The sequence below is a fragment of the Delphinapterus leucas genome, chromosome 14 (assembly GCF_059928025.1).
Source record: "Delphinapterus leucas isolate spDelLeu-1000000601 "Yukka" chromosome 14, BTC_Dleu_Yukka2, whole genome shotgun sequence".
Lineage (NCBI taxonomy): Eukaryota > Metazoa > Chordata > Mammalia > Artiodactyla > Monodontidae > Delphinapterus > Delphinapterus leucas.
This window is the reverse complement of record NC_143142.1, coordinates 66,977,262-67,004,569: the sequence shown is the minus strand read 5'-3', so window position 1 is coordinate 67,004,569 and position 27,308 is coordinate 66,977,262. Positions and strand designations below refer to the sequence as shown.

The 27,308-nt window shown below is 39.3% G+C and overlaps 1 protein-coding gene and 1 pseudogene across 5 annotated transcripts in view; one reads left to right on the top strand and one right to left on the bottom strand.

Moving 5' to 3' along the window:
• Nucleotides 1–24,767, bottom strand: part of SMAD4 (SMAD family member 4) — a 56,029-nt gene extending 31,262 nt beyond the window's left edge. For 2 of the 4 annotated variants that reach the window (XR_002646166.3, XM_089895201.1), the window contains exons 1-4: nucleotides 24,371–24,767; nucleotides 5,936–6,312; nucleotides 4,890–5,064; nucleotides 4,433–4,462 (exon numbers count right to left, since the gene is read on the bottom strand). Coding sequence is in view for 3 of the 4 variants with exons in the window: in XM_089895201.1 (XP_089751327.1) it covers nucleotides 4,433–4,462; nucleotides 4,890–5,064; nucleotides 5,936–6,184 (454 nt within the window). In the remaining variant the exon portion in view is untranslated. Of the gene's footprint in view, nucleotides 1–4,432; nucleotides 4,463–4,889; nucleotides 5,065–5,935; nucleotides 6,313–23,969; nucleotides 24,254–24,370 lie in introns of those variants that run through there. The other 2 variants (XM_022584466.3, XM_089895200.1) reach the window with 2 other exon arrangements.
• Nucleotides 24,337–27,308, top strand: part of LOC111180253 (uncharacterized) — a 29,893-nt pseudogene continuing 26,921 nt past the window's right edge. The window contains exon 1 of the transcript XR_002646167.2: nucleotides 24,337–24,804. The product of XR_002646167.2 is annotated as an uncharacterized LOC111180253 (transcript). The remainder of the gene's footprint in view (nucleotides 24,805–27,308) is intronic.

Sequence of the window (27,308 nt, the reverse complement as noted above, 5' to 3'; positions counted from 1 at the left end):
TCCTAAAGAGGTATTTTTAGTTTCTTGATTAATAATCTAAAAGTAATCATCACCTTAAATACATAGAATAAAGTAGACAAAAAATCAAGTGGCTGGGGAAAATATTTACCTAGTTAAGACGACCAAATTGAGATCAAGTAATTACTTTTTAAAATCTTTTTGCTAATTTCACGGTGTAAAAATATGAGTGGGATCTAACAGCTATCCAATTCCAGATCTAGAATTACTGTTTAGTAACATATTCTTTGAAAGTGAAGTATACTGAATGTCCCCTAAAAGGTCAGAATGAGCAGAAAAATCCCAAATGGTAAGTCAAACTGAAATTTCCTTCTAGAAACCCAATCCAAATAATGATGTTTGATAAATATGTAGTGTGAAAAAACTCGATAAACAACATCTTTCACCTACGTGGTTACACCTTAATAAGCAAAGCTAGGCTCTAGCTGATATAACACCTTTTCTTGAACAAACCAGGGAATAATTAGTTGGCTTTGTTGTGAGGAAAAAAAGGAAAATTGAAGCTGCATTTATAATAATCAATGGTTCTCTTGCCCAGAACCTCCCCATTTCTTTTTAGGCTATAGTTTTGGGGTTTGCTTTTTATCTTTAGCGAACAACGCTTTACTGCATCTGAACTAACACTACCCTAGAATTTTATAATCCGTTGAACTCTAACACTAGGTTCTTTTCTTAGAGCAGTTAACAGTCCACAAAAAGACATTCTCTTTTCCATTGAGAATCAGCATATAATGCTCCTTATCTTTCTCTATGTTAATCTTTGAAAAAATCCATTACACATAAATACTAACTAGTTACACAGCTACTTTTTTATTAAACTGAGAATATTTCAAAGAGGTAATAATAATCTATTGTTCAGACTTCCACATACAATCTCTTAAAGGGTTTTTTCATGCATCAAAAGTAATGAAGATGCTGATATTTTTAAGACCCATAAATTCCACTACAAAGAGTTTCTCTTTAGAAAATTCTATGGAAACAGAGATAACCAAAAGGAGCTTAACATATCATTATATGTCAGTAAAAAAAGTGGATCTAACCACTCACCACTAATGTTGGCCAAATTATAAAAATGCAAAGAAAAAATCATTTGAGACATAAAGTGGGTATGACTGTATTTATTCAATTTCTTAAAAATTATACTCTTCAAAAATATATATATACTCTTCAACAAAGTCTTATGATTTTCTGCACATAGATCCTGACATCTCTAGGGATTCTTGGAAATTTTAGGGTTCTTTGCTGTTTATAGCGACTGGGATCTTTTGACCAAGATAACAGTATTGCTAGTACATAAGGAGAAAGTTACTGATTTGAGGATATAGCTGGTCAACTTGATACTCATTATTTCTGCTTTTCAGTTGACGTTTTGGCTTAATGGGCAATCATAACAACTGAATTCTGGGCATTCCCTGGTGGTCCAGTGGTTAGGACTCGGTGCTTTCACTGCTGTGGCCCGGGTTCAATCAATCCCTGGTCGGGAACTAAGATCCCACAAGCCACATGACGCAGCACACCCCTCAAAAAAAAAAAAAAGATTTGAAAATAACAGCTGAATCCTGCTTTTAAACAGTTATGCCTCATAACTTTTTCTTGCCTAATATGTTGGTTAAACCTTCCCAAGTGTAAGTTTGGGACTTCTACCAGTCTACAGGTCTCTTTAATCAAATAACTTAAAACATAAGTTTCTTAGGTAAAACTGGCTATCAACAAGGATAGATGTCTGCAATATACTTTTGCCAAGAGAAAAAAGGTAGGTTATAAAACACCACTGTACACTATGATCATACTCATGTTTAAAAAATCATATAAGTGAAAAAGCAAGGTCCAGTACAGTGCACAATACGCTTTTTGTGTAAGAAAGAAGGGAAATAATACATGTATTTTTGCACAAAGAAACCCTGGAAGGAAACACCAGAAAACTAAAAAAAGTGATTACCTGAGGTAGGGGGGAATGGGGACAGGGGTGGGAGCACTTCTTTTCACTGTATACCTTTTTATAGTATTTTGATTTATGGACCATGTATTGCCTATTCAAAAAAATAAGATTGAAAAAAACATATAGTATATATTTTTAAAGTCCAGGAAACAGACACCAAACTATTAAGTATTTCTCTTTATGGACTAGCATTCAACAAATTAATTCACTGAAAAAATATTTATTGAGCACCTATGTTCCAGGTACTGTTCTAGCACTTGGGATACAACAGTAAACAAAAGAAAGATCACTGCCCTCACAGAGCCTACAGTCTTTTATGATATTTTTCTATTGTTTAAATATCTAATAGTGAGCACACATTACTCCAGCCCCTCCTAGCTGTCTAATCTTGGGCAAGTTCCTTGACCTCTCCAGGCACCAGTCTCTACATCTGATAAAATGTAAATAATGCCATCTACCATGTAGGAGTATTATGAGAATGATGACACAATATTTGTAAATTATTTTGACACAAAATAAATACTTAGAAAGTGTTAGCTATTATGATTTAACCATACCCTTAGAGCAGACATACGTGTATATAGAGATTGTAAAATGTTCTGTGAGGAGTAAAGAACACATAGCACACAGAAAAGCTGAAGACACTGAGCTCATCCTAGGTCTCTGTTCTTTATTACCACCAGCAAGCAGGTCACAGCTTGTCTGATGGTACTGTCACTGTCTTATTTACCTTTTCTTTCCTCCACTAGACTATGAGCTCCCTCAAGGGGAAAAAACATACCTTATTTATCTTATCATCCCTGGAACCTAACACAGTACCAGGCAATACATGCTCATTAAATATTTGTTAAAATCAACACACAAGTCAATGTGGTCATGGAAAGTTTCACGAGAGAGATTAGACAGGCTGGAAATGATTACCACCAAGATCCCAACTCAAAAGTGAAGGAATTATCCCATTTGCTTAACTTTTAACTACCTGGCCTTATATTATTTCTTTGTCCAAATCTAAAAGGCCCTGTGAGAAACACCTGTTGTTTTCTGAGGAAAGAAGTCAGCCTTTACACAGCCACCACTAGGGGGATCCATAAGGCTGAATATAGGGCTAGAGCAACTAAAAGGGGCTATCAACCCACACAAGCCCATCAATAACAAGTACTCCTAACAGCAGTATTTTAGGACAGGAAGCAGTGTAATGAGTCTTCAGAATCAGATCTCCTCACAACCACGCCCCTAGGAAGATTCTGATATAGTTATCACTACAGCTGCCCAACCCCTAACACCCACTGAGCTAAAAGCTTTCATTCTCCAAAAACATAGATGAAGAATGGTGAAAATCTGAAGGGTGTTTACTTTCAAAAAGAGGTGATATGATATCAACGTCTGTGTGGTGAAGAGACTGGGTTTTACCCAATCAATCTTAAAGCTACCCTTCTCAGACCACCACAACAGCTTCCCTTATCAGCCCACTGTTCTCAGAAACCAACTAGCCCTTAACAAGTATGAAAAGGCACTAGAGTCTTCCTTTATTATTACTGACATGGAAGAGAAGTGGAGAATAAAAACAAGTAGACTTCCATGCTCTTCCTAAATTTTAATGTCAGATATTTCTGACCCATCTCTTAAGATTCTGCAACAAAAGAGGTGCTGAGCCACTAATTTGCCTTCAAAACAATGGCACACCTTACTAAGATGACAGTGGCTCTTTTATCAGAATTTCTCTGCAAATTAATCAGTTCTTACAGAAATTTCAGTTCATTAACATGTTCCAAGAAACAGAGCTGAAGTTTTAACAGACCTCTGTTCTCAAATATTACACACAAAAAACACCTCCCATATGTTACATTTCCCCACCTCAAAACACTCTTTCCTTTTAAAAATAGGATTAGAACATCTGTGATTGGCAGATACTTTAAAGTAGCCTTGTTTTATTTACTCAAAATGTAAGACTGAAAAAAATTAATATAGTACACAGTTTTAAGTCCTTCATAAAATTACCATTCATAAAAATAAGTTGGGCTGAAATGAAGAAAAATGACAATTTTGGTGTTTTTAAACTATATTACACATGATTCTAAATCATCAGAGGTTATTTATACCCATTTAAATTAAAATAAATACTTTGAGGATTTTCAAAAAAATAAAAAAATAAACTGGCTCTGTGAGATTTTCTTCCAAAATAGCCAGTTTTTACCAATTCAAAAACTATTCTTCTTTTGTATGTTTTATGTTCCCCTATCATATTTTTTAGACTACTTTCGGTCATAAACAGCAGTTCAAAGCCAAAGAGCCAACAGCCTATTTAAATCCAGTTTTAAATGCTGATGAATGCCCCCCCCAAATCTACATTTCCAAAGCAGTAAGTTTTTTTCTTGTCAATGTTACCAGCACCCACACAAACCAGTTCTGGGTCAATAAAGAATAAAGGGGATGGGGTAAAAGAAAAGAGAAAGTTACAAGAAACGAATTACCTACCATTACTCTGCAGTGTTAATCCTGAGAGATCTTAAATTTTTAAAGGAGAAAAGAAAATAAAACATTAATCATTAGCATGAAAATAATTTCCATTATATTTAAAATAACATAACGTAAATTTAAGCCAGGGATTCAAAAATTCCATGAACAATTTCAATTCAAGAATAGTAGTATAAATGCTATCTAACAATGCATAAATGCTTTCCATCTTATTTTTCAAAAACAATGTTCTAAGTGGGCAAAATATCAACTATGCATACTTAGTTTTAGCAGTCAAAATACAAGTTTGTTCTGAATTCAAATTTAAGTATTTGTATTTCATTAAAAATGTCTGATTCTTTAACCTTAGTTGAAGTCCTGGGCTATCTCCAAATCTGTAATTTAACTTAGAAAAATTAAAACACTATTGAGATCTTTTCCCTTTGTGCTTCTAAGCATAACAGCAAAGTCTACTTACCAATTCCAGGTGATACAACTCGTTCATAGTGATATGGATTCACACAGACACTATCACATTTTAAGTCAAATGCATACTGACAATATTTAACATGTTTTAATTCGTTTTTGTGAAGATCAGGCCACCTCCAGAGACGGGCATAGATCACATGAGGAAATCCTTTCCGACCAGCCACCTAAGAAAAATAAATGAACATTTATTGAGCATCAGTTATACAGCACACGTTATACAAGGCACTTTATATGTTCTCATTTAATCCTTACAGTCCTGCAGAGTCAGTATTATAATCCCCACTTCTTAAATGAGAAAAACTAAAGCTCAAAATAACTTACTTGGCCATGGTCACAAAGCAATAAACGTAGGTATGATTTCAAGGCTTATGCTCAGGTTTTAAAAATGCAAAAAAAAGTACGAGTTTGAAGAAGAAACCATGCCTTAAAATCTAGAAATAAAAATTTTAAATCTAACAATATAAGCTTTCTATATGTTTCTTTAAAACTATTAAATACAGGAGATGTATTATGTAGTTCTATATGAAAAATCTGATCAGTGAAAATAAAAGGTAAAGAAAATTTGTAAATGTAAGTTTTTAACCCCGCAAGTGTTAAAAGTATGCTTGAATTCTTGGATTGTTTTTCATATGAAAAGTACCAAACATACAATATCAGATTTCTAAATTATAAAAGAACTGAGTGTAACTCAGTTTTTAAAATGTGCATATAATACAAAAAAAAAAGATACAAGGATGAATACCAAGTTACTAAAGATGTGGCTTTTCTTCTGATTTTTATTTTTATTTTCCAAATTTTCTACACAGAACATTTTTTTTTAGTCAAAACATTTAAAAACTTTTAAGCTATATCTCTGTTGTATGAAAGATACATTCTTCCATATATTCCCATAATATGTACTGGTACAGGATGTACTACGATATCTAAAGAGACGGAGCAAGCATTACATTTCCCATAGTAACTTAAGAGGAAAAAAGAATTTGTAAAAATCTGCCACTACCGAAGATACAGAAAAGCCTCTAGAACAAGACTAACCTGAAGCCTTCCATCCAATGTTCTCTGTATGGTAACACATTTGCTAGGGTGAGCTCCATTTGTAGTTATAGCTGTTATTAAAGAATCCAATTCATCTTTTTTCTCCTTCAGTTTCTTTACCAAACTTTCAATTGCTCTTTTTGCAAATGTTTCACTCTCTCCACCTTGTCTATGGCACATCAAACTATGTACAATGCTCAGACAGGCATCATTACTTGTTGGTGTATTCGTAATAGACATATTGTCCATTTGTTAGTTATTTCTTTTAAATCAAATACGTTTCCAATTTCCGGAGCAATTTTGATCTTTTGGAGGCAGTGAAAAACAACGGCTAACGTTGCAATGAAAATTATTAGACATGTGGTATTCAGGATAACCTAAAAAAAAAAAAAAAAGAGAGAGACAGATATTAGAACACATTTCACAAACTAGATTCAATTTCTCGGGAAAAGATGGAATTGCTCCAGTTAAGTCAAAGACTGAATGGACATAATTAAAATGTGGTGCTTAGCATTTTAAATGACTTAATTAAAATGTTGCTGTTTTTGACATTCCCAAAATGTTAAAGTTAGGCCTTCTCATTATTATAGAAGTATGTTCAATCAAGTCCTGTCGACTGTACTACACCCTAAAGTAAAATCTTAACACAACTTCTTAAAAAGATTACTTATGAAGACCAGCACTTTAAAATATTCTTGATCAACAACTAGCTAAACCTAAGTCTATCACTGCACATGAAAAATTCACCATCATCTGGTACCAAATACTGTTTATCAGTTAACAACACACAACTTTGTTATAACAGACCACTGACAACAATAAAAAGATGAATAATTTTTAAATGGGCAAAGGATTCTAATACTCATTTCTCCAAAGAAGAATGGCCAATAAGCACATGAAAGGTACTCAGTATCATTAGTCATTACTGAATTGCAAATAGAAACTACAAAGAGATACCACTTCACATCCACTAGGTTGGATAAATCAAAAGAATAGACAAAAAGTATTGGCGAGGGACTTCCCTAGTGGTCCAGTGGTTAAGAATCCGTCTTGCAATGCAGGGGACACCGGTTCAATCCCTGGTCGAGGAACCAAGATCCCACATGCTGCAGGGCAACTAAGCATGCATGCCACAACTAGAGAGCTCAAGTGCCACAACTACAGAGACCACACGCTCTGGAGCCCGCGTCACAGCTAGAGAGAAGCCTGCATGCCACAACGAAAAGCCCACTCACTGCAACGAAAGATCCCACGTGCCGCAACTAAGACCCAACACAGCCAATAAATAAATTTTTTTTTTTAAAAGAAGTATTGGCCAGAAAGTGGAGAGAATGGAACCCTCATATGTTTCTGGTGGGACTGCAAAATGGTACAGCCACCTTGGAAAGTAGTCTGACAATTCCTCAAAATGTTAAACACCGAGTTACCATATAACCCAGCAATCCCACCCTTAGTAATTCCATCCAAAATTACCAGAAACCTATGTTCACAGCAGTATCTTATAATAGCCAAAAAGTAAATATAACCCAAATGCCCCTCAACTGACGGATGTATAAATGAGTATGTCTATACAATGCAATATTATCCAGTCATAAAAATGAATGAAGTACTGATATTTGCTTCAACATGGATGAACCTGGAAAACATGTTAGGTGAAAGAAGCCAGTCACAAAAGGCCACGTGTTGTATAATCCCATTTATATAAAATATTCAGAACAGGCAAATGACCAAAACAAAAAGTAAATTAGTGGTTGCCAAAGGCTGGTGGGGGGGAGGAGGAGTGACTGCTAATGGGCATGGAGTTTCTTTTGGGAGCGATGAAAATGTTCTAAAATGGATGGTTGTACAACTCTGTCACTATAGTGAAAACCATCAAATCATACACTCTAAAAGAGTGAATTTTATAGTATGTGAATTATATAGCAATAAAGTTATTATTTTTAAAAAAGAGAGACCACTAAATTCCTCAAAAGATTTTACCCATAAAAGCAACAGGGTAAATTATTTTCAAAAAAATTAAAATATAGAAAATGAATATTAATTAAAAATCCATTCAACATTCATAACACAAACTAACTTATCTAACCTCAAAATCTCACATGGAATAAGAAAAGGCCATCAGCCTAAGAATAAACGAGATAAAGCAGGAGTGGAGGCTGTACTTATGCCAGGTTGTTTTTCATTTGTTTGTTGATGGTGTTGCATTCCATGCTTATTTTGCTTTTATTTTCTTCGGCTATTTACTTGAATTTTAAAAGCCTACCCTCCACGACCAAATTAATAAAACTAACTCATCAGTCCCTACCAAAACCTGTTCCTCTTCTGACGGCCTTTACTTGTACAGCTTAAACTCCACTCAATTACCCAGCGTTGGAAAGCTTGGTAAATCATCTTTGCCCTACCTCTTTCTTTGACTACGTACCTACATTCTCTCACAAAGTTACATGATTCTTTATCTTAGTCATTTCTATCAATTTCTATTCTACCAGACACTGCTGTAGTTTTGGGCTTCCTTTAAATTTATATCACTTGCTATTTAACATGTGTTCCCCTCTATTGTTATCTGTTTTACATAAATGCCTGCCCTAGGCAGAGAAAAAGCAGTTTTTCTTATACCCTTGAATACTTAACCACTTGCCCACATGCTGAGGGTACACTTTCCAGATAACCAAAGATTACCTGCCTGGTAGGTTTTAGAGTTAGAGATCTGGATTAGAATCCCAGCTCTCACACTAAGTAGTGGGACAAATTAAGTTACTTAAATTCTCTCTGAACACGGATTAAAAGGAGAGCATACAAAGTGAAAAATCTATATTAATGTTTAGTAAAAAGCAGCTACTCTCTGAATACTAAAATGTTTATTTTAATTGTTTTAAAAAGAGATTTTCCTAAAACACATTATGTATTTTTCTGCATTTTCTCCTATTAAAATTTGTCAAAGAAAATTTGACCAAAAAAATCAATGCAGGGGGTCCGGGTTCAATTCCTGGTCAGGGGAACTAGATCCCACATGCCACAACTAAAAAAGATCCCGAATGCCACAACTAAGACCCGGCACAGCCAAATAAATAAAGTGAATAGCTGCTACTCACTTCCGGCAGAAGTGGCATTTGAGCTGCCACATCTTCAATGCCTATTTATATGTCAAAAATAAGTATTGGCAACACACCTGTAGGGAAAGGGAAGGAAGGAAGGAGAAAGAGCAACCACTGTGTATGCCAAACCAAACACACCTTCAACTCACATCTGGCCCAAGAGAATCACCAGTTTGAAATCTCAGAATGCCAACCTCAAAATTATAATTTCTAGACTTCAAAAGCTTTCAGGGACAGGGACTGTACTCGTCTTAGTCATCATTGTATGCCCAATTCCTAGGACATATAACCGTTTCTTATTGTTAAATGAATGCATTTCTGCACGTGCTTTCAGATTCATGCTCAGGCTATTTCTTTTGCCTAAAATATCCAGTCCTATTTTATCTACTTGGTGAAGTCCTAGCCATTCTTCAAAGTGCAGCTTAAATGTCTCAATTTCTCCAAGAGTTTCCCCTAACACAGTCTCCTCTCCCCACAATCCTGAAGGAGAATTACTTCCCTGGTGTGTTTACTGTGTACCCTAGTATATTACCTGATGCCTCCATCAAATTAAAAACACACCCCAATTACAACACATTATATTATAGTTGTTTATGTATTTGTTTCACACCCTGTTGCTATAAGTTTAGAAGAAAACAGCAACACCTTCCCATCTTAAAAATTCCTAGTACAGTGCACAGTTCCTTTCATATACCAGGCAAATGCTTGCAAGTTGACTACAGCTTTTTTATTTGGTGTCATTTCCTTGCAACAAATTTTGAAGAATGCAAATGCTTATGTCGTTGAAATCATTTTCTGATATTATATTCCAAAAGATTTGTTCCAATTTATAATGTAATTAAAGTGTTTGTAACTATTTCATCACAATCTCCCTGTTGGATGTTATCATCTCTAAAATTTAAGCTATTTTTGGCCCTAACAGTTTCTCAGAAACTGTTTTAATTGCACATTTCTTTGAACACTAGTGGAAATATTCCTATGACCACAAGTGTCTGAAACATAATTTAAAAGTTCCTTGTAATAATAAAAAAAAAGTTCCTTGTATAAAAAATAATACCCGCAGGGGTATATAGGTGTTGTTCTACATTAAATAGCTCTAGATTATAATTTTGTAAAGAGTGGTATGGAATGATAGTAGACAAGGGCACTGGACTGGTATAAACAAAATTATATATTCTAATCAAAGCTCTAGCAGCATGATTACGCAAGTTAACATCTCTTTCAATTCTCTTATCTATAAAATGGAAACAATATCTGCCTTGCCAAGTTTATAGACTGGCTATGGTGATCAAATGCAACAGGATATAAAAGCAATCTGGGGACCATAAATTGGCCAATTCAGCAAACACTGTATCCGCTAGGAGCAAAGCACTACAGATAAAAAAACAAGTAGCACATAATCAGAAAGTGGTTCTCAACTCTACCCAGCAGCCCTCCCCAACCTTTTTGGCACCAGGGACCGGTTTCGTGGAAAACAATTTTTCCATGCACGGGGGAGGGGAGGGAATGGTTCAGGCTGTAATGCGAGCGATGGAGAGGCGATGGAGAGCGGCAGATGAAGCTACCCACCCTCACCTGCCACTTACCTCCTGCTGTGCGGCCCAGGGGGTTGGGGACCCCTGCTTTTGAGAATACCCCCCCTTTTTTTTTTTTTTGCGGTACGAGGGCCTCTCACTGTTGTGGCCTCTCCCGTTGCGGAGCACAGGCTCCGGACGCGCAGGCTCAGCGGCCATGGCTCACGGGCCCAGCCGCTCCGTGGCACGCGGGATCTTCCCGGACCGAGGCACGAACCCGCGTCCCCTGAATCGGCAGGTGGACTCTCAACCACTGCGCCACCAGGGAAGCCCCACCCCATTTTTATAACAAATAATTTATATCAGCCCATTAGCTCTCCGGAAACAAAGTTCTAACCTATTTACGCTTTTTAAAAATTTTAACAATGCCCTAATTATAATATAAAGGGGGAAAAGATTAATATATAATGAAGTGTGTATTTCAATAAAAATGCTCAGGCATATCAACAAAATCAGAAAGTATAATAAAGAGGTTGGATGCCTGAACTGATATAGTAAATCACCATAAACATGACAACTACAAATTCAGACCTTCCAAGACAGGTGTGTTGTTTTGGCACAATGGCATTGCAGTTGGTGAGGTGGATTTTCCAAAATAGTTAACTGTCAATAAAGTTCCAAACAAAAAAACTTCAATTAAACTGAATTAATGGGATTGACATGTACACACTACTATATATATATAAAATAGATAACTAATAAGAGCCTACTGTATAGCACAGGAAACTCTATTCAGTACTCTGTAATGACCTATATGGGAAAAGAATCTAAAAAAGAGTGGATATATGTATATGTATAACTGATTCACTTTGCTGTACAGAAGAAACTAATACAACATTGTAAATCACCTATACTCCAATAAAAATTAATTTAAAAAACAAACAGGGCTTCCCTGGTGGTGCAGTGGTTGAGAGTCCGCCTGCCGATGCAGGGGACACGGGTTCGTGCCCCGGTCCGGGAAGATCCCACATGCCACGGACCGGCTGGGCCCGTGAGCCATGGCCGCTGAGCCTGCGCGTCCAGAGCCTGTGCTCTGCAACGGGAGGGGCCACAACAGTGAGAGGCCCGCGTACCGCAAAAAATAAAAATAAAATAAAGAAATAATAATAATTAAAAAAAATAAAAAACAAACAAAAAAAGAAATGAATTAAGAGAAACTTACTTCCCAAAAACTGAATATATATTAACATGGAGTTAGGTTCTAGGCTAATTATACGTTTTCCTCCTACATGAATATTCTGGGCATTTAAAAGTGTTGTGGTATGCAAAAAATTCTTCACAGTCTCTCACGTGCAGGATGGCATCCCTAGCCACCACCACCACCACCACCACCCCCCACCCCCCCCCCCACCCCCCGCACCAAAGCCCCTCCCAGTAACTTCCACAACATCTCTTAAAGAAGCAGTACTTACTCCACTGAGAACCACTGATCCAGACGATCCAACATATCATTACACTAAGTAACAGATGCCTAAAAGCGGTAGGAATTAAAGTGATCTGGAAATAGGAATGCATGGAAAATCCACAGGTAAGCTAAGTCTTAGCATGATGTAACAGTCAGGCTAAGCTAGTCTATGTCACAGTGACAACCAACTCCCAAATATCAGTAGCCTAAAACAAAGGTTTGTTTTCTGCATAAGCTATATGTCAATCACAGATACATGCCCATAACAGCACTGTCCATCACTGCTCATTGTCATCTCTCATGGATTAGGCTAACAAAGTCTCCATTTCTACATATGTCCTTAAATGGCAGGGGAAAAGATAGGTAACTCATGCACTGGCTTTTAAACGTTGACTATCACTTCTGTTCACAATGGATGGACCAAGTCACACGGCCATGCCAGTGGTTCTCAACCAGGGCAACTCTGTCCCTCCAGGGACATTTGGCAATGTCTAGAGACAATGCTGACTGCCACAACTGGAAGGGGGAGGTGGAAGGCAGAGCAGTACACTGGTATCTAGTGCGTGGAGGCCAGGGCCGCTGCTAAACATCCTACAACACACAGGACAGCCCCTCCAACAAAGGATGATCTGGCCCCAAATGTCACTAGTGCCCAAGCTGAGAACCCAGGACCATGCCTAATTTCAAGGTGGGGGAGGGACACAGAGAAGTAAATATTAACCACGTGCCAGAAGAGAGCCATCAGAATATGGACGGGAGAGTACTTACAGCTACCACATGTGAATAAGAATTTCCCAGGCTGAAGGAAAATCATAGGAAAAAGCAGAGGGACAAGAGTGCAGATGTTTTGTCTAGAGCAGGTTTCTGGTAGAGAGGGGGAGGAATAACAGCATTAGATCTGTATTAGAAAGAAAACTACAGTGAGAGCATGGAGAAGAGCTTTGCAAAGAGGAACAGAAAACCAGTCAAGAGACAGTGATCAGAAGAGTGACAGGGCCTAGATTAGGGGCATGGGCAATGGAAACAAAAGGGGAACCAGTAAGACGTTTCTAGGTAGAACAGACTAGATTTTTTAGTCAACTAAGTATAAGGAGTAAAAAGAAGAGTCAAAAGATGGCCTATTTCCTAGATAGGTTAACAGAATGATAAAGAAAGAAGAAAAGATTTAAAAGAGATTAAGTAACAAATTCAGCTTTAAATATGCTGAGTTTGAAGAGCTCTTTAGAGAAGTTAAGGTTACTTGAAAGTCTCCAACACACAGGTATTAGATAAAATCGCTGTAATAGAACAAGCCATCCCACAGCGATGGGGTAACGGGAGGCAGGAAGTCAGCAAAAGGAACAGAGGTTTGTTCTTATATCTACCTATTTTGTGTTTTGTCTCTAGCCTTGCTGTTAAACATAAGCTGTCACCTGAAGTTGACCATAGGTCTAAAAGCAACTCCATGGACTACAAAGCCAAAATAATTAAAATACTCTCTAAAATTAAAAAGGCTGAGTACTGACCTGAGAGGCTCTCACAGAAATTCATAAACTTTAATGAATGTTGACATTTTTTTATTTCTTGGATGTATGTTTACTTTTGGATTATTGACTACACTATGTGAAACAAACAGGTATATTTTCTAGAAGTTATAGCTACTTTGGTCAAGGATCAAATATGGGAATATTTGGGCCTCCCTGGTGGCGCAGTGGTTGAGAGTCTGCCTGCCGATGCAGGGGCCGTGGGTTCGTGCCCCAGTCAGGGAGGATCCCACATGCCGCGAAGCAGCTAGGCCCGTGAGCCATGGCCGCTGAGCCTGTGCGTCCAGAGCCTGTGCTCCGCAACCGGAGAGGCCACAGCAGTGAGAGGCCCGCGTACCGCAAAAAAAAAAAAAAAAAAGAAAAAGGGAATATTTGAGAGTGCTTAACAAGGAAAAAAAAAAAAAATAGCCTGGCCTGGTGAAGAGTATCACTAGAAAGAAATTCTAAGCATAGGCTTACAAGCTGGGGCAGGGGGCAGGGTTCGGTGCACAGGATTAGTTCAACTGCGTGCAGTACAAGTTACAGCCTAGATTGAGCTTTGTCAAAATAAGTGCAGTTGGAGGAGAACCTCCAAGAGCATAAAGAATTACATGTGCAGGTATTAATGATTATAAAGATCTTAGATGGGAATAACACAATCAAAGAAACAAAAAGAACTTTTTTTTTGTGGTAACTTTTTTTTTTTTTTTTTCTGTACCTGGGCCTCTCCCATTGCGGAGCACAGGCTCCGGACGCGCAGGCTCAGCGGCCATGGCTCACGGGCCCAGCCGCTCCGCGGCATGTGGGATCTTCCCGGACCGGGGCGAGAACCCGTGTCCCCTGCATCGGCAGGCGGACTCTCAACCACTGCGCCACCAGGGAAGCCCCTTGTGGTAACTTTTAAGATGAACTACAGGGACAAATTTAGAGATGTGCTTCTTGTTTACCCATTGGGATTAGATTTAAATGTCATACTGGTACAGCAATTTCACCTTAAATAATCTTATTTAAAAATTAACATTTTTCTGAATGAATAAATTAAAGGTTGTTAAAAGAAGAATCAACAAAGTCCTCTAGTTGACATCTGTTTTTTGTCTGCCAGCATATAATTCCCCTTCTATAACAGTACTCTGATTTCCCAAGGAGAATCTCCCAATCTGGACAGGTGGGACAATCCCAATCCTGACTAACCAGAGCTACCTCTTAGGTACATTAGCTGTTTCAAAGATGGGAGAGGACCCAAGTCAGGCTAATAACACAGCTCCAGGACTTTTGTTGGAACTACAGAGGTGGGGGGGGGGAGCTCTTTGCTGGGCTTGAACTTGAAGCTGAGAGTAGTTAGTCTGGAACCTATCTGAGACGTAAACTAACAGAAAGCAAAGCAAAGCCAAGAGATAGAATCCTGATGATACTGGCTTCTTGTGACCCTGGATCCAGCACTCTGAGGCCAGCTCTGATTCCAGACGAAGCCAATGAATTCCCTTTTTACTTAACTTGACTGCTACATATTTCCCAGTATATAACTGAACAAAAATTGAGCTAATCAAGGGCCTACGGTATAGCACAAGGAACTACACTCAACATTATGTAATAACCTATAAGGGGAAAATAATCTGAAAAAGAATATATATATTATCTATATATCTCATCCATATATACATATCTGAATCACTGTGCTGCACACCTAAAACTAACACGACATTGTAAATCAACCATATACTTCAATTTTTAAAACACTGAGTTAATATTCTCAGAAACAGCAGCAATATAATACAAACCACATATATAAACAATGGAACCAACCCGTAATCTTCTCAATAATACAGATAATGAGTTACTTTAAAATAGCAGTTGCTAGAGGGGTGGGATAGGGAGGGTGGGAGGGAGGGAGACACAAGAGGGAAAAGATATGGGAACGTATGTATAACTGATTCACTTTGTTATAAAGCAGAAAGTAACACACCATTGTAAAGCAATTATACTCCAATAAAGATGTAAATAAATAAATAAATAATAAAGATGATACAAACAGATGGAGAGATATACCATATTCTTGGAATGGAAGAATCAACATTGTGAAAATGACTGTACTACTCAAAGCAATCTATAGATTCAATGCAATCCCTATCAAACTACCACTGGCATTTTTCACAGAACTAGAAGAAACAAATTCACAATTTGTATGGAAACACAAGAGACCCCAAATAGCCAAAGCAATGTTGAAAAAGAAAAGTGGAGCTGGAAGAGTCAGGCTCCCTGACTTCAGACTATACTACAAAGCTACAGTAATCAAGACAGTATGGTACTGGCACAAAAAACAGAAATATAGATCAATGGAACAGGATAGAAAGCCCCAAGATAAATCCACACACATATGGTCACCTTGTCTTTGATAAAGGAGGAAGGAATACACAGTGGAGAAAAGACAGCCTCTTCAATAAGTGGTGCTGGAAAAACTGGACAGCTACATGTAAAAGAATGAAATTAGAACACTCCTTTACACCATACACAAAAATAAACTCAAAATGGATTAAAGACCTAATTGTAAGGCCAGACACTATAAAACTCTTAGAGGAAAACATAGGCAGAACACTCTATGACATAAATCACAGCAAGATCCTTTTTCACCCACCTCCTAGAGAAATGGAAATAAAAACAAAAATAAACAAATGGGAACTGATGAAACCTAAAAGCTTTTTCACAACAAAGGAAACCATGAACAAGAGGAAAAGACAACCCTCAGAGTGGGAGAAAATATTTGCAAATGAAGCAACTGACAAAGGATTAATCTGCAAAATTTACATGTATCTCAATATCAAAGAAACAAACAACCCAATCCAAAAATGGTCAGAAGACCTAAATAGACATTTCTCCAAAGAAGATATACAGATTGCCAACGAACACATGAAAGGATGCTCAACATCACTAATCATTAGAGAAATGCAAATCAAAACTACAATGTGGTATCACCTCACACCAGTCAGAATGGCCATCATCAAAAAATCTACAAACAATAAATGCTGGAGAGGGTGTGGAGAAATGGGAACCCTCTTGCACTGTTGCTGGGAATGTAAACTGATACAGCCACTATGGAAAACAGTATGGAGGTTCCTTAAAAACTAACAATAGAACTACCATATGACCCAGCAATCTCACTACTGGGTATATACCCTGAGAAAATCATAATTCAATAAGTGTCATGTACCACAGTGTTCACTGCAGCTCTATTTACAATAGCCAGGACATGGAAGCAACCTAAGGGTCCATCAACAGATGAATGGATAAAGAAGATGTGGCACATATATACAATGCAATATTACTCAGCCATAAAAAGAAACGAAATTGAGTTATTTGTAGTGAGGTGGAGGGACCTAGAGTCTGTCATACAGAGTGAAGTAAGTCAGAAAGAGAAAAACCAATACCATATGCTAACACATATATATGGAATCTAAAAAACCAAAAAAAAATAGTCATGAAGAATCTAAGGGCAAGATGGGAATAAAGATGCAGACCTACTAGAGAATGGACTTGAGGATATGGGGAGGGGGAAGGGTAAGCTGGGACAAAGTGAGAGAGTGGCATGGACATATACACTACCAAGTGTAAAATAGATAGCTAGTGGGAAGCAGCCACATAGCACAGGGAGATCAGCTCGGTGTTTTGTGACCCCCTAGACGGGTTGGATAGGGACGGGGGGTGGGAGGGAGACGCAAGAGGGAAGAGATACGGGGATATATGTATATGTATAACTGATTCACTTTGTTATAAAGCAGAAACTAACACACCATTGTAAAGCAATTATACTCCAATAAAGATATTAATAATAATAAATAAATAATAAATAAAATAAAATAGCAGTTGCCAAACTCTCTGGTCTCCAGTCCACTTACCTACATTCTTAATTATTGAGAATTCCAAATAGCCTTTGTTTATATGAGTTACATCTATTAATATTTATCATATCACAAATTAAAACAAATGTTTATTTACTCTATTAAATTAATTTTAAATAATAAACCCATTACATATTAATAAATTTTATGAAAAATAACTATTTTCTAAAACAAATAAAAAAGTCAGCATTCAGGGGCTTCCCTGGTGGCACAGTGGTTAAGAATCCGCCTGCCAATGCGGGGGACAGGGTTCGAGCCCTGGTCCAGGAAGATCCCACATGCCATGGAGCAACTAAGCCTGTGCACCACAACTACTGAGCCTGCGCTCTAGAGCCCGTGAGCCACAACTACTGAGCCCATGTGAGCCACAACTACTGAGCCCACGTGAGCCACAACTACTGAGCTCACGTGCCACAACAACTGAAGCCCGCGCACCTAGAGCCCGTGCTCTGCAACAGGAGAGGCCACTGCAATGAGAAGCCCGTGCACCACAACGAAGAGTAGCTCCCGCTCACTGCAACTAGAGAAAGCCCGCGCACAGCAGTAAAGACCCAACGCAGCCAAAAATAAAATAAATAAAAAATTTTAAAAAGTCAGTATTCAGAGTGACACTGTTTTCCATTTTTGCAAATTTCTTTAACGTCCAGCTTAAGAGAAGCCAGCTGAATTCTCATATCTGCTTCTGCATTCAATCATTGTGATATGTTGTTTTGGTTAACGCTTATGAAGAAAATATGCCTCACACAGATAATTGGAAGAGAAAAGACTATTTTAATGGCCCTTTTAGATAATGATGGATATTCTTCTTTCATTCAACACCAAAATGCAACAAATGGCAATTCCTAAAGGTTAGCTGCAATGTGGAATCTGAAACTGTATCAGTGAACTTCTTGGCTCTGCTATATAAAAATCCATTGGTCCATATTGTGCTTTGAATGGATCTCCTACCCATGCATGATTTGTAACATCATGCATTGGTCATCTGGAAAAACACTGGTTCAATGATTTATACGGACCTTCCCAATGTTGATACATTTCTTTACACAATGTATTTTTAAAAATCACATTGCTAAATCTCATCACCAATCTCATCAGAAAAATCTTTAAGTACTGGGAAGCTGGCAAGCCCATGGTGGCAGATACTAGTTTTCCAAAAATCTAATTTTCACTTGAAAGATCATATTTTTATCATTGGCAACAAATAGTTATTTTCCTTGAGTGGCAGGCTCACTTCACTTATTTTCAAGGAAATGTCTGCCAAATATCCAAGTCTAAGTAACTACAGTTTACCTATCAGTCATTCTTTTAAGTAAAAATAAAAAAGCAGATAGCTTAGCGTGCAGCTCAATCAACAAGTGCTTTTCCTAGAGATGAACCTTGTACGCTGATTGCAGAAGAACTTTATGCACACTTCCATTTAATCACACCGAATACTGAAAAGACATGCACACCAGGGTAGATATTTTAAAAATTAAAACTTTTTACTGCTTCACCAAGGATATTCTTAAGAGAAACTGGCATTTTTTCTTTTTTTTTTTTTTTTTTTGCGGTACGCGGGCTTCTCACCGTCGCGGCCTCTCCCGCCGCAGAGCACAGGCTCCGGTCACGCAGGCTCAGCGGCCATGGCTCACAGGCCTAGCCGCTCCGCAGCATGTGGGATCTTCCCGGACTGGGGCACGAACCCGCATGCCCCGCATCGGCAGGCGGACCCTCAACCACTGCGCCACCAGGGAAGCCCCTGAAACTGGCATTTTTTCAAATGCTTAACGTGTGTTTGGTGCCACTGCCTTGACTCAAGCTAAAGTGCCAGCAGTTTACCCACCACTGCTTCCCTACCATCAGTGCAAATGTCAACACAGTACAAGGGCACATAATGTCTCAATTTTATTATGTGAATAATTTTGATTTCATGAACCCCTAGAAGATAAGGGTCATGGGGACCCCCAAGAGTCCGTGGACCACACTTTGGAAAATACCATTTTAAAAGATTGTGAAGTAGGATGAATTTTAATAACTGAAAAATACATTTCATAAAACCTTCTAAATGAAGGAGACTATCAAGTCATCTAGCTTATTCTTTCAAAAGGGGCTGTATCAGACTTCCCCGTGCAGTAGGCTCAGGCCTACTAAATATATATTGAGTGGGGCCCTACCTTTAAAAAGCACCCTGGGAGTCTGAGTTGTTGTCAGTTTTACAAAGCACTGACGTAGTCTATGCTACTCCACATGCTTCACTTTACGAATTACCAAAAAGATAGTGAAACAAATTGCAGTGTCAAGAATATATGAAACGAATTTAAAAGATTAATTACATAGAAGTTATGCCATTTTTCTTACTATTAGCCAGCTGCTTAATTTCAACATCTATACACATAAAATTCTTCCTTCAACTAGTTTTGGTAGGAAACCTCTATGACACAGATGCACCTAGTGTGCTTATGTACAGTAATCCTTTCACCAGATGATTCAATGACTGGCCACATACTGATATCAAATGCTCCAGAATTCACTAGTGAATACCGCTGATAAATAACCTTAATCCAGTCTTAACGTTTAGAAATACATTTTGACTTGAAAAAGACCTGAATTACATACATTAAGATACAAAATCATACCTTACTACATACCAAAGACAAAATATTCAGTAGAAGTCTTTTTTTTGACATCATAAATATGATTTGCATTCTAAACATGCAGATTGGGGTTTGATGAACCCCAATGAATTTTAAGTAAATTACTCCAGCGCACCAATGATCGCAAAGTAAAGCTTGTACTGTATCAAAACAAATGAAGCAATAAAGATAAGCACACTAAAATATCCAAAGGCTTTAAAATCAAGAGGTCTTTTTTTTTTTTTTAACAATACAGATTCCCATGCCTCCTGCACTCCATTCTCATCCTGAATCTGTGTGTTTTGGAATGGGACAAAGAATATTTTGTTCTATTTTTTTTAAATAGCTCTTCCAGAGACGCAGATGCAACTACTTGTAGATCAGCACTTATGAACTACTTCAAGTAATACATTGATAAATGGGGAACTGAACATGCCCCTCTAGATGATCTCTAAAGAACTGCTAACTAGTTGGGCTCGTTGAGCAACTGTCTCACAGTGTGTAAGTTAACCTCTGATAGTAAAACCTAAATCAATGCAACTTGCTTCTCAGGAACCAGCAAAGTGACCAGTTAATTGATGCCTAGAAAATGTGACGGTTTCCAAGCAGATTAACCTCTAGGAAGATCAAATTCCCACTGGGAGTTTAGATGCAAAGTTTGGCACCTAAACAAAGTCTTTAGTCTTTAAAAGGAACCCAAATAAGCATTTTAGAATATGTCAAAATATCAACTTCCTATTTGGGATAGCAATGATAAACCAACTTCGCATCAGGAGAGATATAGCTTCCTATAACTTGCCACCAGACAATTCAAATTAATTGAAAAATGAAGAAAGAGATTCAAAGAGGAGAGAGACAGAGGGACAGATTTGGAAACAAAACAAATGTGGCAATACCTTCAAGGAACCCATTAAGTCGGAAGTGAGATAATTATATCACGCATGTGTATATCACTGTATTAAAGAATGTAAAGCTGACACAAATGAAACAGTTAAAAAAAAAAAAAAGAAGAAGTTAGAGGACCCTAATAGCTCAACAATTTCGGAACTCTGATCTGGCTGCACCCCAAGCCATTTGAGTCACAATTTCTGGAGGTGGGTTCCAGCCATCGGTATTTTGTAAAGCTCCCCAAGAGATTTCAAAATGTAGCCGAGGTTGAGAACCACTGCCCTAAACCTTGGGAGTGAAAAAGCAATAAAAAGACGAACCCCACACAGTTACAAGTTTTCCAAACCGCAAACAATTCTCATTTAAAATGTAAATAATGAAGTACAGTCTTTAAGCTTAAAGGTATTTACAATTATCACCAACTTTAAATTAAGATGTAAAAACAGGCACTCTTTACAATCTCTAGTAGCTATCTGACCTAAAATCTGCAGTAGTAAACAATCAAGACTTAAATTATAAGATTCTGATGACCTATCATCTTAGTTTTACATAAGTAAGTACTACCCTAGTTTTTATCCACTGTCATGGTTAAAACAAATTTTCCTGGATGCCAAGTACACCACGTAATAGTGTCAAGGTGACACAACCTAAAATATCTTGTTTTAGAAACTGGAATTTAGCCACATTTCCTATCACCAAAATTACACATATTAGGATGAGAAAAAAAATCCAAAAATTCTAAATCTGACTCATTATTAAGCATATGTTTTGGCATATTATGATGCTAATAGTACCATACTAAAAGTTGCTCAAATGAATAATACCTAGACATATTTGTCAACTGTTTGAATTTCTCTTTTTAAAACAATTGAATCTTCATCAACTGTGGAACAAAAAACCCAAAATTTGATAATTTAACAAAGTGGTATTAAATTCTGTGTTATGCTGATCTAACTCCTTTAACTTTAGTGTAGAAAATAATGAAATCAATCAAACTCATTTCAGTCAATTAGTTTTATACATGATTGTCACCTCACCTTTAATCATTACTGAAACAAAAGAAAAATTTCTGCCTAACTACACTATCTTCTAGGGGAAAAAAAGGAAATCCAAACATATACAACGAGCAGGGAAACGGCCAACGTGTTTAAAGAACGATTCACTCTAAAATCACTGAATAAAAAAATGAAAAAAAAGTTAGGTATAAGCTAGAAGGCGACACAACAGAACTGAAATAAGTAAAGCTTAAACATAAGAAAAATAATGTATGTTCTCACCAAAAGAGACAAAATTTTAGATGAGACTAAATATGCATTTTAATTGTAATGAGTGAGGCAGATCCTGTAGGGTTAACTGCCCTAGTAGAGGCCTCAGCACTTCACAGCTCAATTAGAATAGTGTCTAATGATGTTACTATAACACCGGCTCAATCAGAAAAAACAGCTTCAAAGCCAGAGAGCTGGAGTGTGACTGGACAGCATAAATTAGTTTAATACTTGCTCTTTAATTTGGGGGGAAAAATCTGAAGGGGAATGCAGAAAACTTAATTCACACACAAATGGTGAAACAGCTCAACTAAAATGTAGCTTAAGAAAGTGAAGTATAGGTTTTTAGAAATAAGATTTGCTGCTTCCTAGCATAAGTAGAATTGCTTTGAGCAGCAAAGACTTCGGAAAAGGTCAATGATGCATACAAAACTTACTCTGAAAAATTTCAAAGTGACTTTCTCAGCACAAGTTTTCATTAAATCTGAAACAGGTTTGCAGTTTTTTCTACACTCGCTCATATCGAAGAAACTTAGCTAAACATCGAAGTTTCTACTTAGGCACTCCCACTTCAAAAATAAAAAAATTAAGATGCAATACCTCCTTAAAGCAACCTCACCCAAAAACCTGGAAAGCAAAGAAAAAGTCACTTCTATTAATAGACTCACAAAATGTTATATAAATTTTCTCTAGAACAACTCTTAGTTTTAATTCCAACAACTTATACCTACATAATTCATCACCACCCTTAGACCTAAAGATACTCCAAATTTTAAACGCTTGGCCCACCTGTATTACACTTGTACTGTAACAAACTCAAAATCATAACATTATGGGAGAAACATTGTAACTAAAAAATCATATTTTAAGATGTTAATTATATCAATCATTTACAACTTGAAATGTCACGTACTAACCATATCAGAACTTTGCAAAAGAGAAAATAAGTCTTTAGCAGAAAAAGAAAAATTGCACATTAGAACTCCCCAGGCTATATTTCAGCTGAAATATAGTCTAAGAACAACTTAGCAAAGACAATTTATGAAAACTACAATAAAAACTATTCAAGTGCAACGTTCTAAATCTAATTAACACCCGAATAGTCAAACTGCTACTGGGACTAAAAGGATGCTAATTCTTGCAAAACTCAAATGTTGTTAAAAATCAGCCAAGACAACATGCTTTCACAAAGCCAATTGAGGCTAATTAAAATGATTCCCCATTATCTTATACTTATTATTCCTAAATAACTGGCAGTTTCACCTTAAACTACAGTCCAAAGACTAAAGACGTTAAGAAACTAAATTCAAAATAAACTATTTGAAAATAGGCAAATATATTTTTTAATTTTACTAGGGTTTTCGCGGGGGGGGGGAATAACTATCAATTTTCAATAGGGTTTTTTTTAAACCTCTCTATCCCCCCCCCAAAAAAAACCGTTCAAGTTAACAAAACACACCAATTTCTTTGAAAATCTTTAAAAATCTAGCTTAAGAAATCGTAACAGCAGTTTGGGGCATGTGATGGAGCCACCGCCCTACACACCCCATACAAATTTCACGCTCAGTACTTGTAGTCCTAGCAATAAGATAAACTATGTCTTTTATTTTTCATTAGGAGTGCGGCGGGCGAGTGTCAGCTGCTAAGAATGTTTCCTGCATACCGCCATCACCCACAATACTCAAGAAATAAGTAAACAAACCAAAGCCAGAAACATAACTGGAATGCCTCAACCAGGAAGAGAAAATAAGGGACAAAGAGAAAACAAAAATTTGCTTGAGAAAAGAAATTAAGACAAACCATTTACAACTTTCATTTAGACCTAAGGCAGTACACTCCGACCCGACTCGCTCGGCCAGGAGGGACACTGAAACTACTCAGAACAACAAAGAGCAGCGGCGGCCGCTGCAGGAGTCCCAGTCCGAGTTCAACTTGATTCCGCGACAAACTGCGAAGGGAGTTCGGGGCCGGAGGACCGACCCCGGAGACCGACGGACGCGAGGCACCACGGCTCGGTCCGACCCGCGCCGGGGCCGTCGGCCCGTCAGGCTGCCGCGCTGGTTCCCCGGGCCGGCCCGCCGGCCTCCCGCGCGCTACACGCCGCCGCCGCCGCCGCCGCCGGGAGCCCGCCCCGGGGCGGGGAAGCCGCGGGCGGGGTGCGCGGGCCCGGTCGGGAGAAGGGGAGGGACATGGCGCGTTACCTGGGCTCGGGCGACGGCGAGGGGCGTCCGCTCTCCCGCGGCGGTTCGTCCGCGGGGGCGCCGGCCCCGTCCCTCCCCCGGCGGCCCAGAGCGCTCCTCGGCCCCCGCGCTGAGGCGTCCGGGCCAGGCCGCCCCTCCTCGGCGCCGCGCCGCTGCCCGCGCGGGCCGGGCCGCCTCGAGCTCCCGGGCCGCCCCGCGGCAGGGAGCCCCTCTCGCGGGGCGCCCGGCTCCCCGCACCCGCTCCCGCTCCCTGGGCGGCCGTGCAGCCGAGGGGAGGGCGGGAAGGGCCTCCGGAGGAGAGCGGGCGGCCGCGAACGCGGGCTCCGCCACCCGAGCCGCTCCGTTACCGCAGCGGCGACGACGACCAGGGCCGTGTTGTTGCTGCCAACTTGTCGAGAGGACACTGAGCATGCGCGCGCAGAGACCACATCCGGGTAATTTCAGGGTTTGGCCCTTTTCTCCCTCAGCTTTCCTTTCTCTTGGCTGCCCCCGCCTCCAGCCGGAGTGACGAGGGTCGTTCTGCGCAGGCGCCCGCGGGGCAGTACAGTCGGCGGGGAGCCCCGAGTCCCAACCTGGGATCGCCCTGGCCGAGGGCGCTTCCCGCAAAGGTCGGGGGAAAGACTGCTTGGAGGGAGTGGTCATCAGACAAATGGGCGTCCCTTTGCTAAAAAGTACCCAAGCAGCGCGGGAGAACTCGGCGTGTAGTGGGTGTCCAGTAAGTTTATAAATAGCGATCAAAAGGGCCTCGTTTATGAGGACCAGCGTGGGCACAAAAATTAGACTTTAATAGCTTGCTCTGGGGAGAAGGTGGTTGTAGCGGTTTAGTACTTTGGAAAGAGACTAGGATGACTGCAGCCCTGGGTCACTAAATCCAAAGGTGTTTAAACCCTTGAGATGCCTTCTTAGGTTGAAAAGGTGCGCAGGCCAATCATGGAACCATAGATTTGAGAGCCTGGACAGGTGTTACGAAAAGTCGGTGGTTCCTGCTGGAAGAGATTTAGTCAGACCTCGGAGTTGGAAGGGACTTTCAAGGTCCTACAAGACACCTGTTAACTAGGTTACCAGCTGGGTAGGGAAAGGTGTAAACTCTGCTCTTGACTTTATACTTCTTTTATTTGAAAATTTTACAGGATGAATGCATTTATTTGATATTTTTAAAATTTCAGAAAACACATACTAATTACATATATATTTTTTCACCAACCAGGAAATATTTCTGTTGGGGTCCCACCAAGACTAATTACTGTCGGAAGGCTCTTAAGTCTTGTCGCCCAGAAACTGTCTATTCCCCCACCCTAATCCCATGCTGTCCTCTCTTTCACAGCTTGGGCTCTTTCTTCTTCTGCACGACAGCCTCTAAAACTGTGTCTTCAACCTGGTGTTCCCTGGGGTTTATGAAGACTTTCCAAGACTAGTTTTAAGGGAATTCATTTCCAGATGCCTCACTGCAATGTGTACTATAGTCTAAAATTACTCAGCTTGGGACTTCCCTGGCAGTCCAGTGGTTAATACTCCATGCTCCGAATGCAGGGGGCACGGGTTCGATCCCTGGTGGGGGAACTGAGATCCCGCATGCCACATGCGGGCAAAGATTTAGAAAAAAAAAAATTGCTCAGCTTGAGAAAGCACCTGAAGACACAGCATCCCCCTTTCAAAACTGTTCTACTCCCGCCGTCCAACCAAAGTAAAAACTCTCACCCATTACTAAGGCGCATCGATCCAAGATGTAAAAAACCTCCAGGACAATTCAGAGGAACAAGTCAGAAATTGGTGACTGTGCTGAGAAAGTGAATGACTCAAAGCGAATGGTTATAAGTTATCTTGCAAGTCAGGTGGTTTTCAGTTATTTGCTATCAACAAAATTGAAGGAAAACCTAACTATGTGATTTGATAATAGATCAACATGTGATATTTGGCAGTATACCTCAGAAGGAGTTAAAAGAATTGATAACATTGCTATATCTGAACTTCCATTCCTATCTCTCGCAATTATCTATACACATGCATCTTGTCACCTTTGCCGTACTCTGTTGGCCAGAAGCAAATCACAAGTCCCACCCCCACTCAGGGGAAGGAGACCACACAGGACATGAACACCTGGAGGCAGGATCATATGGGGCCACATTATATGGGGCCATATTTATTTATTCAAAGGACAATCCCTATAAGCTCAACCTCCTCAGAATTTCTTCAGGTTCCGTTGCCTCCTTGTTTAAGGGAAACCTGACTTTCCCCTGGGGCACTGCTTCCCCTCCCCCTCTCAAGTCGTAGGTCCTGTATTTTCAACCATGAGCCTCATAGACTGGGCCTGGAGGTGAGGTAGGCCTCCTGCTTGCTCCTCCACAATGCTTCCAGACCATCCCTCTCTCTCCTCCCCATTAACCTGCAGCTTTAAATCTTGTCATTCAGTATCCCTCATCATTGCTCTCATTCCTCTTCATTTTTTCATCATTTGCTTTTGTCAGTCACTCCAGTACCATTTCAGTCCTAAGCGGTTGTAATATATACCCGATAATCATCCCCATTCCCTGCCCTCTCAGTTCCTTGACGTCCCCTCCAAGGATCTTGTCCTACCCTAACTCAGCCACTTATTCACTTGGCATAATCACGAGAGCCTCATCAAACTCAATAACTTCTTCACAGTTTCAAACCCCTCACACTCTGAACAGCCCCTCCTATTTCCATATTTCCCTGTAGTACTCGAACTCCAACAACTCTGCAATCCACTTATCCTCTCTCCCATCCTTACCCAGCTTACACTCCTGGTCAGTCATTACAATCACTCCCTGGCACACCACACCCTCAACCCCCTTTCCTCTTCCCCCTTTGCCGTGCTTACTGGGCAAAACCACAATCCTGATTCAAGCCAGCTCTCCATCTACTTCACATCAGCCCCTGTACATCTGAATGTGGCTAAAGAAAAACACAATCACGCTGG